The sequence below is a fragment of the Nipponia nippon genome, unplaced genomic scaffold (genome assembly GCF_047370975.1).
Source record: "Nipponia nippon isolate SJK-2023a ecotype South Korea unplaced genomic scaffold, ASM4737097v1 scaffold_3, whole genome shotgun sequence".
NCBI classification, from domain to species: Eukaryota; Metazoa; Chordata; class Aves; order Pelecaniformes; family Threskiornithidae; genus Nipponia; species Nipponia nippon.
Genome location: NW_028262347.1, coordinates 61,562,005 through 61,578,665, shown reverse-complemented (window position 1 = coordinate 61,578,665; position 16,661 = coordinate 61,562,005). Strand labels below are relative to the sequence as shown.

Genomic DNA, 16,661 nt, shown 5'->3' with positions numbered 1-16,661 from the left:
TAAAAAAACCTGTCTGGACAACAGAGACATAGACAAGTCTATGAAAGAAGGTATGAGATTGGTTGTCCATCCTTTGATGGGTAGCTATTAATAAAAAAATCTTTTAACTTTTATAACCATCGTTTAGAGCAAGTATGCCCCAAGCCCTATTGTGCATGTAGTTAAGAAAAATGAATTAAAATTAGTAATAGTGATTCTAAAACAAACTGGCCAGCCATAGGATGCTGGTAAAAAGGCGGCGATATCTGCTCTGCAAAGGAAGCTGACATGCTAACCAAAACAGCCAGTGTGCAGTATGATTTCAAGAGGTGTAACAGTCTCTTTTCTCTTTTAACTACAGCTAAGTTGAACATATACAATCTATTGTATCTAACTGGAAAATAATATTCATATGTTAAAAACCATTATTTTAAATTTCATTTGGTCTGAGTCTCAATAATCTCATATCAGTGGTATATGGATATTTTTAAACTCACAGAAGACAGGCAGGTGTCCTGAAGTGCAAAAAGCTTCTAGAATCCATATATCCTGCTCAGTCTCAACCAGCCAACAATGTATGGTGATGCACAGCAGCAGTCACGCTGTCTTTTAGTTCTGTTCACCCATCTGCCAATTCTTCCTTCTAACTATTTTTGAACCTTTGGGCCAATTTCAACCACGTCTGACACAAGGATTCCTAGAGATACTGACTATCTCCAAGTATGGCTGAACAAGCTAACAAAAAGGAAACAGTGGCCAGGTAAATAAAGAGAAAGATTCAAACCTGTGCCTTCAGTGAGACAAAACCAGTAATAAGAGCTGTATAGTTTATAGTATAAGCATGCCAGCTGGCCCGTCAACACCTAGCATGGAGCTAGGCATGATGCCTCTTGCTCAGCCAGTAGTTCAGTGACACAGAAGGGGAACGATGATGTTGTGGAAAGCAGAGGGAGAACGGAGAGAACGTTGTGAGCAGCCACTATTGGAGGGACACGAGGCCATAGGGAAGGCTGGGGGCTGAAAGGGCTATCTGGTGATCTAAAAGCTCAGGATACAAATCAGCACGGAATCAGGTTTCATTATTCTGCTGGTCATAGAACGACTTGTATAAAGCTGTGCCTGCATTGAACGAATCACTTCAATGTGTACAGAGATATTCAGTTTGTTTTGTAACAGCAGTTACTGTGCATGTGAAGTTATCTCAGCAGTATCAGATTAATCAGATCCCCGCGAGAAGCAGAAAACAGATAAACTGCGTAGGTTGACAAGATGTCAATGCACAAAATTGATAGCTTCTCAGCATCTTCTGAATGCATAAAATGGTTGTGTGCTCAGTAGCCGCTCATATTATGAAAATCTCTGTAGACATATATGAGGACTGTTTCCATGAACATTTAAGTCAGAAAATTTTTTTCCTGGAAAACAGTATTGCAGTCATCATAGCAAATACTTTATTATAAAGACTAATTTTGTTAGCTTCTTTTCATTCTGATGAGAACTACAACACAGAGAGAAATAATTTCTTTCAAAAGTAAAATCTTGCAACTGCTACTGCATTCCTGTCAGAACAGCAGATGTGTTTAACTTCAATATGAGAGTGCTACTGTGTCAATAAGCAGAAGAGACATTGTCTGCTAAAGTGTGAAGGATGTCATGCTGACTTACAACATTAAAAGAAATTGAAAACATTATCATTTTATCGAGCTTGTTGAGGGCTAAGCAAGAATAAATACTTCTGAAAATTGTTATCACAGTTCTTTTTTGTCTAACAAGCACAGAAAACCATATTTAAAGTAGAGCCAAAACCATGTCATGTATTTGCGAATAGGCCTACGGGCATGATTCTATTAATCATTATCTGGAAAAAGGACTTTTTTCTAATAATAGAAGTAACCATGCTGTTTGGAAAATCACATTAAAAGTTCTTTACGTCAATGCATCTCAAAGAATATTTCAAAGCAAATCTGTGTCTCATAACTCTCATTACAGGTAAAAAACCAGAAGTTAAGGGAAACTGGATGCGTGTTGCTGACTCAGACTAGTCTGAGACCATTCAATGCTCTGGGTAATACATGGGGCTGCTTTTTTTCCTCAGATCTTACACTGCATGTTTTGATAAACAGGGTAACATTTCCAGGGAAAACTGGGAGGAGTGACTGATAAACCAGAGGGTTGTACTGTCATTCAGAGGGGACTGGATAGGCTGGAGAACTGGGTCGAGAGGAATCTCATGAAGTTCAACAAAAGGAAACACAAAGTCCTGCATCTGGGCAGGAATAACCCCGTGCACCAGTACAGGCTGGGAGTTGACCATCTGGAAAACAGCTCTGCAGAGAAGGACATGGGGGCCCTGGAGGACAAGAAGTTGACCATGACCCAGCAATCCACCTTCATGACGAAGGTCAACAGCATCCTGGGCTGCATTAGGAAAAGCATCACCAGCAGGCCAAGAGAGGTGATGCATTCTCTGTATTCTGCACTGGTGAGGCCACATCTCCCCAGTACAGGAAATTGACTTACTGGAGCGTGTCCAACACAGGGCCACAGGGACTGCAGCGTCTTTTGTATGTGGAGAGGTTGAGAGCTGCGACTGTTCACCCTGGAGAAGAGAAGGCTCAGGAGGATCTTATCAATGTGTATAAATACCTGAGGTGAGGGATGAAGACAAGGGAGCCAGGCTCTTCTCAGTAGTACCCACTGACAGGACAAGAGGCAATAGGAAAAAACTGACACACAACATATTCCATCTGAACACAAAAAAACCCCACTTCTTTTACAGTGAGGGTGGTCAAACACTGGAACAGGCTGCCCAGAGAGATTGTGGAGTCTCCATCTGTGGAGGAGATATTCAAAACCCTACTGGACACAGTACTGGACAACCTTCTCTAGTGGACCCTGCTCTAGCAGGGGGTTGGACTAGATCTCAAAAGGTCCCTTCCAACCTAAATGCTTCTGTGATTTTATAAAAAAGTAAATAAAGCCACCTCTTCCTCCCAACTCTATTTCAGCTATGTTTCAAATGAACAGAGCAAGCACTACTTGCTTATTGCTTTTGGAGAACAGACGTATCCATCTAACCTTAGATAAGGACTCTAAATTTTGAATCTTGAGCAGAAAAGGTACTTGTCTTCCTCTGACTTTCCAAGGTACCTTACCATCCTTCAGATGCTGTTCGGAGCCCCTTGCTCAGGGTTTTAGTTTATCTGCAGAAGGCCAGGTACCCAGAATCAAAGTGTTCCAAACCCAAAGTTCATAGTAAATGCAGCCCTCTAGGTTGTATAGTAACCTATCTGTAAATGCTCCATGGATAGAATTGGTATAAATTATGATGCAGTCGAATAATATGACTACTATTCTTCCTCTCAGACCTCTAATTCAATGCCACAAAGTATTGCCTAAATAAACATCACTTTGATATTTTGCTTTATCCTTAGCGTATAATGAATGCCTGATAGTCTTATTTAGTATCCACTGTTCAAAGCTTGAACTGAATAGAGAATTACTAGTTTCCTTTCTGCTTTTCAGTGGTGCTTGTCGCTATAAATATGAACGCTTTACAAACAATAATGAATTTATTTTTAAAACATACCTGTGAAATGATATTTTTGTGCTATCTGCAAAGGGTATTTTTCAGTTTTGGATACCCAATGTAAAATACTTCAGTGTTTTTTTTCCAAAATGTTTATGTATTTAAAGCAGATTTTGCAACGATTTCATTTTTACCAATGAATGTTTAGTATTTCTGGAGCTCAGATCCAGAATCTCTAATCAGGGATTCCAGAAAAAGAGAAGAATTGAGTTATTACTAATCAGTAAAAAATCTGGTTTAAGGTACTTGTTTAGCAACGGGGGAGAACTGTACGACGGGCAAGAGCAATTTTCCAAAGCAGTATTCAACTACTTTATAAATAAAGTAACCTCCTCTCCTGTAGGTCCCCATCTCATTCTTCCTTTTTTTCTTTTTCTTCAATATATATAAATGAAGAAGGGTTCCTGCAGAAAACTGCCTCCTATGAAAGTACTAAGAGCACAAGATAAAGCCTACATACTCAGCTTATCAACCAGTGCCATAATTGTTCACTAGACTATAAAGAACAGTTGCGTGATGGTGCACACAAACAATTGTGTAGGAATGGGCAAACCATATGCATACCAATTCATTGAGATTAAAGGTTTTTAGCAATCCAGTTCTATGGAGAGAGATTAATCAGCCACAGAATACTGTGTTGTTCCCAAGCACCTACAATATAGCTTGTGCAATGGAACTAAAATCAATTAATATCCACATAAGGGGAGAATTAGGCCAACACAATTCCCAAATTGATTTTGCTTGTAAATTTATCAAGAGAGAAGGAAAGCAAGAAGATTCTTACTTATGCGTGCTCCTGAACGCAATCCATAGTTCAAAATAGCCAGTTTTGCCAATTAGTCTTTTTGGAGTTCAACAACAACTTGCTTTTGGATGTCATTTGTATTATAAAAATGAAATTAAAAGGAAGGAAAAGAATCTCAGTTACAAGAGTGACAGAAAGCTCTAAATTTTTGAATAATCGGATTATCTTTCAGAAAGTCCAAGATCAATTTTTGCCCTGACCTCTCTACCACTAACTTAAAAAAAATCATGTGTTATGCAAGTGAAATACTTAGATTAGAAGCCTAGTTTAACTAACTACCTTTTTATGTTGTTTTTTCATTCATATTTCTTCTATCCTCTTTTTTACTTTGTAGCATTTCTTTTAATACTTTAAAAATGTTTGGGGGAAAACAGTTGGAAATTATTAGCTTTTTCCATATGGATGCTTTTTAAGAGAAGTCTTTGAGACAACATTATATATGCAAACTATTACATTTTATGTTTGATTTGACCCATAAATAATTTCTTTCCTATGCCTAATAAAAAATTGTTCCTTGACTCTCAAAAAATGAAAATATTCTGGATATAATTATGTTGTGAAAACTAATGATTACTGAAATCTTCTAAAAAATTTATAAGTAAGACTTAAAAGAAATAACACACGTCTATAATGGCATAGAATACGTAGATTTAAATGTACAGGTTAGCAACTAAGAAGTAGTAAAACTATCACCCAATAATGTGTCAGAAGTAAATATCCAAAATCAAAACCCTCCTCCTTTTTCATGCCAAAATAAAGACTGACTTATAAAGTTCTCGTACATTATAGGTGCCTTCTGAGACTATCACATTCTTTCCAATTCAGGGTGCAGAAAAATTAATTTGCTGCCAGCCAAATTGCTCTACTACCATACATGTACACTAATGTTTTCCTTTGTAATTTACAGAGGCAAATTTCAGCCATTCAATGGTTATCTTCTAATCAAAGCACTTCTCTGTTGTATGAAAGCTGAGAGTACAACTATGCTATAAGACATTAAAATATATGAAGTTATTAAAAAATTAACTTTATTTTTCGAGCATGAATTTTGGGGGTTTCTGGGTATTTTCTTTCCGTATTCTGCAAAGCAAACAATTTACAGCAAAAGCTCTCTGAAAAACCTGAAAGTCTGTCATTCAATTTATCCTACTAATAGATAAAAAACGTATGGTTTGGGGAATATGTTACATAAGCTTAACTTTCATCTCCCAGACAACAGACATTCAGTAAGTTTTGTGTTAAATTTTCTGATACGGGTTTCTCATGCTCCTTGGTCTACATTTACTCCCTCTAGATATCAAATAATCATGCAATATGTACAGCCAAAGAGTAAGAAATATTACAACAGGTTTGTGTTACCCTTAAAGAGTATTGCTTCAAAGCATCTGCAAAGGCAAGTTTTTCTACATAAAGTCTGCAAAACATATCTGATTTTCAGGTATTTTCAGAATTAATTTGCAGAAACTCCGTCCTACAAAACGCATAAAAATGGGGTACGGTCTACCAACATGTTGGTTATTATGCAGTAACTCCTGAAATGCAAATACTTGGAAGATACCTCACCATGTTTTGTCTAAGCATACAAAGAAAATGGAAAGGAAAATGGCTCTATCTGGTAACTGCACCTTAGTTCATTTCTGCCGCATATTCAGAAGCATATAATTTGTTTAAGGCATTATTTTTTTTTCTGCACAAATGGAACTCGGCTACTTGCAAATAGCAATTCCTGAGCCAAATTCAACACGCTGTGACGCAGTAAGAGGATTTGCAAATTTTAACCATCTCATCCATTAGAAAACAAAAAAGATCAACTTGAGTATCTAGGCTGAAGCACAGCCATGCTAGGGCTTAGTGTTTTATTCAGAATTTCAGTACATCAAACACAGACATCTAAATCTCAAGTAGTTTTTAAGTACTACTTTGTGGCTGAAACCACAAAACGATGTATTTATTTTGAAAAAGCAGAGTTACAATTTAACCCAACCAACCATAGAATTAAAAATAATTATTCATCTCAAGAAATGAGTTTTAACAGGGGAGAAATGGAAAAGTGGCTGTGAAATACCAGCAATAAAGCTGACTATAAATGCCTGTCTGCTTAAGAACTATTTTAATATTCTTGGCAAATATTTGCAGTTATTGTTAATAGGGGTAGAAACCTTTGAGGTTGCTCAAATTCCAGACCAATATTTCTTAAACCAAAAGATTTATGGCTCCACACTGTAACATAAGTGAGGAAAGTAACTTGTCTCGCATCTAAGAATATGCAAACCATCTAGACACGATCAGGTTGAAAGCCAATTAATGGCGCACACAGGAAGCCTAGAACCTGACAACTTTGCAGTGCGTACTGCTCAGGACTTCGAGTTATGGCAACTGGCACTGGAAAAAAATAGTGACAGCTTGAAATCCTGGACAAATTTACACTGTTCTCAAATTTTGGCTGGACACAATCCCAATAGGTTACAATATTTCTTTCAGGTTTCTTTGGTTTCTTTCTGGTTTTCTGTGTAATAGGAGCAACAAACTTTAAAGTAAGAGAAAGGAAAAGGCATCTGAAAAGCATTTTGAGGGAAAACTCTCAGCTTTTTTCGCTACTTAGGCTTACAATGAGAATTCCAAGGACAGGAAAGCACTGGTAGAGAAAGCTTTCTGCAACAGTAATATTTAAAAAGCCATCTGTTAAGCGGTCTAGCACACCTTTTATGTCAGTAAATGAGTGTCAACAGATGTGCTTTTTTAACTGAAAGATTTCCTAAACTCCAGTTTACTACACTATACTGACGAGCAATATCAAAAGGTGCCAGCAGAATTATGAAACCCAGGAGAGGCTAACCTAACAGCAACCAAAAAAAATCACCTACCTACAATTTCCTTTTCCAGGAGGTGTACCGTAAAACAAGCTCACTCTGCATCCTCTAGACAGAACATATTTTCTCTATATTTTCCAATAGAAATGCCTCTATCCTTAGAATTCTGCAGGTTGAGGGGGTTAGCACACGCAGATACAACACTTACACATTACTCCCCTCTGCTCTTTTGTGGATGAGGGAAAACCAGAATTCCTTAGTACTTCTGTTGCTGCCCAGTGGCACTGCAAAAGCATTATCGCTATTGGTAGTAACAGGCCATGGGCCTTAGGCTAGCTTTACCTTATGCTACTGTTGCAAGACTCCAGTCTTGGCCTATTAGGCTTGTTGTGAGCTTGGTATGAGCTCCAGAATGGAGCTTGGTATGAGGTTTCTCTTCTTGCAATGCAGAGTTTAAGTTTGGGATGATAGCAAAGGTCTTGAAAATACGGACACAGGACTATAAACAACTTGCTGATGGTCCATTACTAGTCACTGAAGAAGTTTAAACTTTGAGAGCTGGGAAGAGACTGCTTTACGCATAACAAGAAAAGAAGGAGCTAAGCATGAAAAATCCAGATGAACAACAGAGTAAGGCACCTGGTGTGGCTTGGAAAAAAACATTCTCAGGCACTGCGTAGTAGCCCAGGGGGCAGATGACAAAGGCTAAGAAGAGTCTAGAAATACAAAACTTCTTATGAAAAAGCAACATTTTGAATGTGGGTGGTAACAGTCATCACAGGAATCATCACCACAGGACCAATGTGGGACTGCCACAGCTACAAGCACTAGCTCTCTCCCTGCCTGCTCCAATAGCGCCAGCTTTCCCTCTCTTCCATCTGCCTAATTCTTCAAGGATCTTTTGACCTGTCAGCTAATCATCCAGGCCTATGTATAGCTTTTGGCTAGTTCTTTTTCTCTAAAGATAGTTCAAAACAATGTATGCATGTTGCCTTAATTCTGTTGATAAACTTATAAAAGAAAATAAGAAACAAAGTGGTACATTTACCCTTTTCTCTAGAGGCACGTTTATAGTAAGCTGTCATTCTTAGCAATTAAAATTATGTACTTAAGTCCAATCATTAGGTAAAAATGTTAAAAAGGTAAAATGTAAACATGCAGGTAATCAAGGTTTCACAGCCAATATCTGTGAATGAAAATAACCTTGAATAGGATGCATAGTTCCACTTACAAGACCAGTCCATAACTGCTACACGGTAAAAGACCATCATCATTGCAACATCTGGTAGGAGCATGAGGCCTTGAGAAAGGCATGTATCCATGAGCCCTGTACCCATTGTAGGTAGCAAGTCTAGAATAAGTGAGTCTTTAGAGAATAAGTAAGTCTACAGAGAAAATCCAGAAGTATTCTGGTACTGCACTGGAGCAGAAATAGAAGCCTATGGGGAAACAGTAAGAAATAATCACCAGACAGTTGTTGGCTTTTGTAATCAAGGGATGTCATCTAGGAAAGCAGGACCACTGGTAAGAGTACTGGTTTGGGTACACATGCCTAAAAAGAAAAAATAGTCCTCTTCTCTTAGGAAGCAAATCCAGGGGCTCACCAAAAAGGACTATTATAAGAAAAGTTACAGATGTAAAGCAGAAAAAAGTTGAAGATCAATATGTCTGTCCTGCTTTTTAGGTATCTGGAAATCAAAATGTAAACACACAAAAGGTAGATGCAAGTACTTGCAATTTCGAATTAATGTAAAGGCAAGGCACAGGCAAGGAAGCATAAAGGCTGAAGTGTAAAAATTAGTTTAGAGTTAGCAAACAACACAAGTAGCAACACAGAAATGCTTCATATTAAAAGTAAGAAAGGAAATACAGGACCTTAATGGGAAAGAAGAACAAGCAACATGCTCTACGGAAGACTGAAATACTCAGTTCCTTTTGTCTACTGCCTTCATAAAGATGGTCTGATCACAAACTGATATGTATTAGGGCCTGAGGGTAAGTTAAATTTAGTGCATCCTTAGAGAGCTAGATGAACAATCCATGAATTATCAGTGATCATTTTTGCAACCTGATTATCTTGGAGGTTAGAGAATACCAGAGGGCTGTAATGGGGAAAACAGAAAATACATCTTTAAAAAGGGCCAAAAAGGATGATCAGGGGAATCTATATATCAGTGAAATTTATACTCCTATGTAAGTATTAGAACAAATTATTAAAAAGACAATTTATAAGCATCTAGAAGAGATGAAAGCTGCAAAACAAGAGATAACATGAATTTGCCAAGAACATGCTTCTGTCAAAACAATACAATTTCCTCCTCTAACTGAACAGCTTGCCTAATGGTCGCAGCAATAGATATACTAACTCTCAACTGTAGTAAAGCTTATAATGATGTTTTGGTGCTATCCCATGCTACATTTCCATTAGCAACCTCTGGAAAATTAATTATATCAGGGCAATGTGGTTCAAAACTAGAACTCAGAGTCCATATTAACATTTTATTATCAAGGTGGAAAACAAGTGGTCATAATTCATTTAAAATTAATAGCTTAGAAAACAGAATAGAATATAGCCGTATGGAATTTGCAAAGGCCAAGTTAAGTCAAAAGCACTTTGTAAGCCAAAAATTAGAAGTCAGAATCATCCTGGTAACTGGAGAAATGGTTTAAAAATCAACAACATATAAAAGTGCAAAATAACATAAGAAATCACGTGGAGAAATATAAAAGGGGAAAAGAACAGCTAGGCAGCAATACAGTGGGAACAGATCTGGTGATTATAATTATTGCAAACTAAATATATATCAACCCTGTGATACTGTAGGGGAAAAAAAAGCACTTTCAAACTGCATCAGTCTAATAAGATATTAACCATTCTTACAAAATTGGCCTTGTTGTTATCATTAGAAGATAGAACACTTAAGTTAAGGACCAAATTTTCACAAATACATTCTTACACACCTGGAAAGTGCGCACCAAGCATGGGAAACAACAAGCATTTTTCTTGAGAAATCTATTTACTTGCCTGTAGCATCCCTGTTAGTTCTTATATCTACGTACATTACATGTAAATAGTAAATTACTGTTTTGAAAATTTGTCTTTCAATGTTCATAAGAAAATCCTTTGAAATAAAATTTTATCCACATTTTCCTCAGCCATAACCATTTTAATATAATATTTGATCATTTAATATTTGAATATACTACTTCAATATTTACGCTTTCAGTTTCTTAATGCATACTTTAGGTTCCTACTTCTCACATTCTCTATCATGTTTTAACCCTTGTAATAAATAAGATCAGGAAGCACTCCTTAGGTGTTCAAATAAACAGCTGTTGACATCAAAATCAAAACTTGAAATTACTATACCAGATACTAATTAGCACAACAGAAATTTACTGTAATAGACTTTTCTCAAACCAAGGTGTATCGATTGATATATAGTAGCACATAATCCTGTCAGAGTCTTACCATTAATTACTGGGGTATAAACAACAATTCCAACTAAGTTAGGATCAGATACAGTTGTGTCCAGAATAAGGCCACCAATACTGAAAAACAAAGTACAATATTTAGAATAAGGCAAGCAGTTACATTAATTACTATTTCAAAATCTGTCTTAGAACCTCTTCAAGCCACAATTTTCTTCTCAATTCCTCTTTCCCCCCACCATTACCTGTGGTTGCCACAGGCTGCCTCCCCCACTCATTCCCACCAGTGACAACTTTGTAACTTCCTTGTTTTGGGAAGATTAATTTATTCACACTCTACATTCTAGGGGCTCCTTAAATGTTTCTTTTAAGTACAATCAGGTGTTAAATAAGATCTGTAGAGACACAGGGTGACAATCAAGAGGAAGGAAGACAAATAGACTTACCTGCTTATAACCATGGCAGTTATAACAGGCTCCCATCCTGAATGGAGAACAGTTCTGGTAGCTGGGTGTTTGGCAGCTATGACAATCCCCATCGGCGTCAGAGCCAAAAAAAAGGCACCAACCAAAGGAGATACATAGTAATATGTCTCTAAAATAATAACATAGAAAAAAAACCCAAAAAACCTGATTTACTTTCAAGACATTCCTGTAAGTTTTTCCTGATTTAGAATCTAAAATAAATTATAATCTATATCATGCAATTGAGGAATTTCAATAGTCTTTATCACTACGGTACCTAAAGTTTCAACTACTGCACTAAACAAGATGGTTAACATCTGCCATCTGTGATCAGTCTCCCATCTTCTGAAGGACAGAACTATCTGTGCAAAGTAGGAATTTTGAAGAGAATTTTTGTGTGATGCTTTATGATAAAAATGCAATAAGGATGTGGAATATAAAACATTATTTTGTAACATATCTACTAAAAAAAAAAGAAACTGAATATATTGAAAATGCATTTTATTTATTCACAAATTCATAGCATATGTACACCCCCTTCTTTCCAAAGCACAGATAATACGGTAATCTTCCCAGGAATCGCATATCTAAAATGATGCAAGCACAACGTGTAATGTTGAGACATTTATATCTGTAGCTCAGTTGTTTTATAACCAGTCTGAGCCTGAAAATTCACAGCCACAATTCTGCTGCTTGCATCTATCCATCAGAACTGCATCATATTTCATAGGAACACAACTGCAAACACCAACGAGTACCATCATAAAGATGAGCTGCTAAGGCAAATGGCTGCCTCCACAGAAAGAATACTATTTTTTTCGGATTACTTGGTTTTATAATCCCATCCACATAGAAGTTATTACAGTGATCCAAGACTTCCTAATTCAACAGTGAAGTAAATAATGGAAAATTTATCCTAATGGTTAACACATATAAACTAAGCAACATTCCACTTTTACATATATTTAGTTTTATGAGAAATATGGTCATGTATTTAAAGTTAAATACATTTTGTCTAAACTTTCAGAGTTTGGACAAGTCTTAATGCAAAATAAATTTTAAATTAACAGGTTGAAGTAGCTAGTGTAATAACACTTTACCAAAGAAGAGTATTTAGTATATAAAAAAGTACTCTTGCCCATGTATTATGGCTTATTACAAAGGCTGAAAATTCAAGCAATTACTACTTTGATGTTATCTTGGTGGAGCTAGAAAGCCCAGAAGAGAAGTACCTTTTTCCCTTCCTTTTCTAACTGTTCTACAGTATATTATCTCCTTCTTCCTTTGTGCTGTCTTTTTTTTTTTCCTTCTTTCTCCTCTTTCTGTGAACTAAGAGATGGGCCTAATGTAGAGTTCTTACTCAAAACAGTACACACAATACATGATTCCTTTATTGAATAATTATAGTTTTGTTTTATCAAACTTAATAAAAAAGACAAAAATGTACTGATGTAAAGTTCTTGAACTACTTACTGCCCAGGTAAACACATCCTTCCCTCCACTTGCAATGAAGAAAGATCCTTGTGTGGACTCAAATTCGTCACATGGAAAGGCATCATTCATTCTACATCTGTTTATTTAAAATTTTGAAACCTCCTCCTTTTCCTCTCTCTTTTTTCCCCTCTCTTTCTCCCCCCCCCCCCCCCCGCCCAAGACAAAGTATAGTGTATTCCTGCTACTTTGTCTTTCTCTGTCTGTTCCTTTCATATGGAACCAAGGTGAGGCATTAGCATGTACCAGACACCCAATAACTGATTTAAAGGTCAGAATAAGAGAATAGCTCTAATGTAGTACATTTAGTAAAATATAAAAGGACACAAAATAAGTTCCAAGTCTTTGCCACATTTTTGGAGAGGTTGTCAATTTTATCAAAAGGTGAAGTCTGCTGTTCAGCAAAGATCTGCTGTTGCAAACAAACACTGAACAGCAAAATACAGATGCAATGGTGAGCATTACCCTAACTAAACACTAATTTTTGAAATTCTTTCACTTGTACATCAACAATTAACTCACTGTACTCTTTATTACAGGGCTTCTACCAACACAGCAAAGGAAATTAAAGTTCAAAAAAGTATGCCTTTTGCAATAGTTTCTTTTTTAATCCCACTAACAACTTAAAGAACTTGTTAGAATGTGTTAATGAAAAGAGGGAGTGTATTTAACTATCTGCACCAGTCTCCAAGCTTGGTGAGCTAGTCCAAGAAAGTAGTCCAAGAATTACAAAGAACACTAAAAATAAGTAAAATAAAATATATTATATAATTCCTTTCTTCTGGAAAAAAAAAAAATAAAAGCTCACATAGATAAAACTGAAATCAGTCCAGCAAATGAACAATGAGTACTAACCAAAAATTATTTAATAGGTAACTTCTAAATAAATAATAGCTATGTAAAACATAAAATATACATACACGTCATCCTGCTACAGAAATATTCTGTAAATTTAAAAAAAGGAAAAAAAAATATGAGAAGACAGTCTCACTAGTGTATAATGATTCATGAATTAAAACAAAAATAAATATAATTTATATCTGTAGTGCACCAGGACCATTTCAGAAGTCAGCAAGTAGCCAGAAGCAAGAGCAGCTTTACACATCTTAGAAAACATGACTAACCCATGGCTGATATCAAACCTTTCACTAGTTGAATTCAACATATTTTAAGTTAGTTAACAGCTACAGGAAAAAAGGAAATATGCATCCATAAAATGACACAAGCTGCCATTTTTACAGCAAACAAAGCAAGAGTTAGATGACCTTTCAAGAGGGTGAATATGTGTTTTATAGCAATAAAACCAAAGTGCATAGTGATATAAAAGACAATGACATGAAACAAATGCAACTAGTGGGTTTTGGTGGGTTTTTTTTGTTGTTTTTGGTTTTTTTAACCCATTAAGATAGGACTTTTAGGACTACTCAGGAATGACTTAGCTTTGTTCCTCTGAGTCAACAGCAAGTGAGAGGAGTTAATTTTTTTAGCTTTATTGTTCAACATTTCAATATGTATAAATGCCTTAAATTTCACCGTGGAGAAAAGGACAGAAAAAACTTACACAATAGGTTTTATACCCAAGTCCTTTAATGGGAGTTGGACATAAACAGGATTATAAAAGCTGCCCCATTGTTGCAATACCGTCATAAGTTTCTTCTTGAAAGGAACAAAAGCCAGGAGTGGCTCTCAGGAGTGGGGAATCTCCAAGGACAGGACACAGCCAGAGCTTAAATTCTTTTTTAAAAACACCTTCTGCTATGATAATATATCAGCACTTTATAGGGATTCTCTGTTCTAAAGTGCAAGAGGGAATGATAAATAAACAAATAAATAGGCCACCAATCATCCCCACGCTGCTAAACAAGGAGGAAATCAGGTATACGCTTTAATCTGTTAACAAGTTTTAGACCAGACAACAGAAATTCACCCTGTCCAGGTTTTTTAAGGCAAAGATGATGTAAAAGTTAAAGCAAGGCAGCTGCTCCCTACCAGAACTTCAATTTCTAATGTCTGTCTATTAAGTTTTTAATTAAAAACAGAATTATAGAAGCAATTAATAGTTTAGAATTATATTACAGAATCTGTCACAACTGAGCAACGATAGAGGCCAGTTACCTACAGGACCTGTGAAACTACTCAGCTCCAGCCTAACTCTTGGGAACAGAGCGCAGGACTTTTTTTTTTTAGCTATGGCAGACTCTACTTGTAGAACATCTTACTATAAGAATCTAAAAAGATGTTAACCTTGAGATGCATCTTTTAAGGAAGGGTGGGCCATCTTCCTTTTCATACTTAACTCACAGAAGAAGAAAACGTACTCTACAACAGATGGAGAATAGGAAAAGGGAATAATTTACTCCTCTTTTAGGGCTCACTTCACTTTTGATAGATTTATAGCAGGTAGCTTACATGGAAAAAGGAATCTCACTCAACCTGGCTCCACTATAGAATTTGTACCATCCAACAGGGGAAGATCAACTCCTAAAAGCACTCAGCTCTTCAATGAACTTCTGACTGTGACCTTAAATTAAAAAAGGAAGAAGGTAAGAGGAAAGAGACAAGGTTCTCAACTGAGTCCTTACTGATCTTAGTTTACTTTAAGCCCTCATCTCTTTAGTTAACAGTGATACAAATTAATCTTCTAGTTTGGAGAATGCAGATGCTTAATGTTTTACTCCTTGTGCAGGGTATCTACTGTGACATACCGTTCGGTGCAGTGCCACTGAAAACAATACAATCTCTAGCAGGAATTAGAGGTAAATTGGAAATATACTACGTCAAAGCAACTGGTAGGAACCGGAAAATAATAACGTGAGTCACACAATTTGTCTTCTCAACCCAGATCCAACGTGCACGAGAGACAAATGCATATATTTAAGCCACGTTCTGTGAGAAAAAAAAAGGAAATCTTTAAACGAAGTCTTCAGATCATTACTGACAAATGACAAGCAACACGGACCTCCTTCTTTAATATACTGGGTCTTTTTATTCCAGAGCATTCCCTGTTTCCCGGTGAGGAACCGCAGCCGGGTCCCAGCGCCGGTCCCGGGGAGCCCTCTAGTGCTTCCCCAGCTATTGAACAACACTCACAGATGCAGTTCTAAAGCAATTGTTAAGGCAGAAAGAACTGTTAACCTTTTGCTATTTAAATCCCCACGTTTGATGGCTTTGCCATTATTTTTAAACCACTCAGATGAACTTTTAAAAAATTATATATATGACGGTTGCCAAACAAGATGTTTCATTTGGCTCTAGCCTAGGTAAAAATGCTACAGTCCCTTTTCCCTGCCTCTTCTGGGTATGCCATGAAACATCCTACCAAACCAAAGGCTGAGCACAGACGTACAGCTCTGTTACAGACGAGCATAAAGCTTGTATGTAAATCATTTCCTCCTTCCAGTCTCGTTATCTGAAAACAACTCCTCCTGGGCAGAGAGAAGCCAGAAACTTACACTTCTGTTTCAGTACATTTGAGTAGTTAGGCAAATAAATCATAATAAATAGTTAATTCAGAATACAGCTCAGAGGTGAATCCCACCTGCTTTATTACTAGCCCAGAAACTGTGGGTTTCGTTATAACGTTCCCATTGTGCTTGTTATTCTAGCACTGAGAAAGCAGGGACAGAAAGAACATAAGAACATCTGTGCTGGGTGAGGCCAAGGTCTCATTTAGTCCAGTATCCTGCGTCTGACTATGGTCAACAGTTCAGGCTTGTGGAAAGAAGAAAAGAAAGCGACAAGTTTAGAGTGACGCTTCTTCCAGTGTGCTTGGCCAGCTTCTGCTGCTGTTTGCCTCAGGGATTTCATCACTCAAGCTTCTGTCGGCATCTGTCTGTTTAATACTCCTCAATGGATTCTTCTCTGATTAATTTACCCAAATAGTTTTCTAAAATCACTTTGGTCCTCTTAAGACATCATGGCAGTAAGCTCCACATCCCAATCACATACTGTGTAGAAAAGTTTCTTTAACTTTTTTTTTTTAACCTGTTGCCTAATCATTTTCTGAATGCCTCTTCCCTGCCATTCACAAGTTTATATACTTCTCCGGAGCTGAAGCTACTCCATACTTTTACTCCTTGTTACTATTTCAT

General features: G+C 36.8%; 1 protein-coding gene across 5 annotated transcripts in view; it reads right to left on the bottom strand.

The window, feature by feature from the left end:
- Window positions 1-16,661, bottom strand: part of SLC41A2 (solute carrier family 41 member 2) — a 57,883-nt gene that overhangs the window by 16,690 nt on the left and 24,532 nt on the right. For all 5 annotated transcript variants that reach the window (XM_087766214.1, XM_087766213.1, XM_087766216.1 and 2 more), the window contains 2 exons: window positions 11,062-11,209; window positions 10,656-10,735 (listed from right to left, as the gene is read on the bottom strand). In XM_087766214.1, the coding sequence (XP_087622340.1) occupies window positions 10,656-10,735; window positions 11,062-11,209 (228 nt within the window). The remainder of the gene's footprint in view (window positions 1-10,655; window positions 10,736-11,061; window positions 11,210-16,661) is intronic.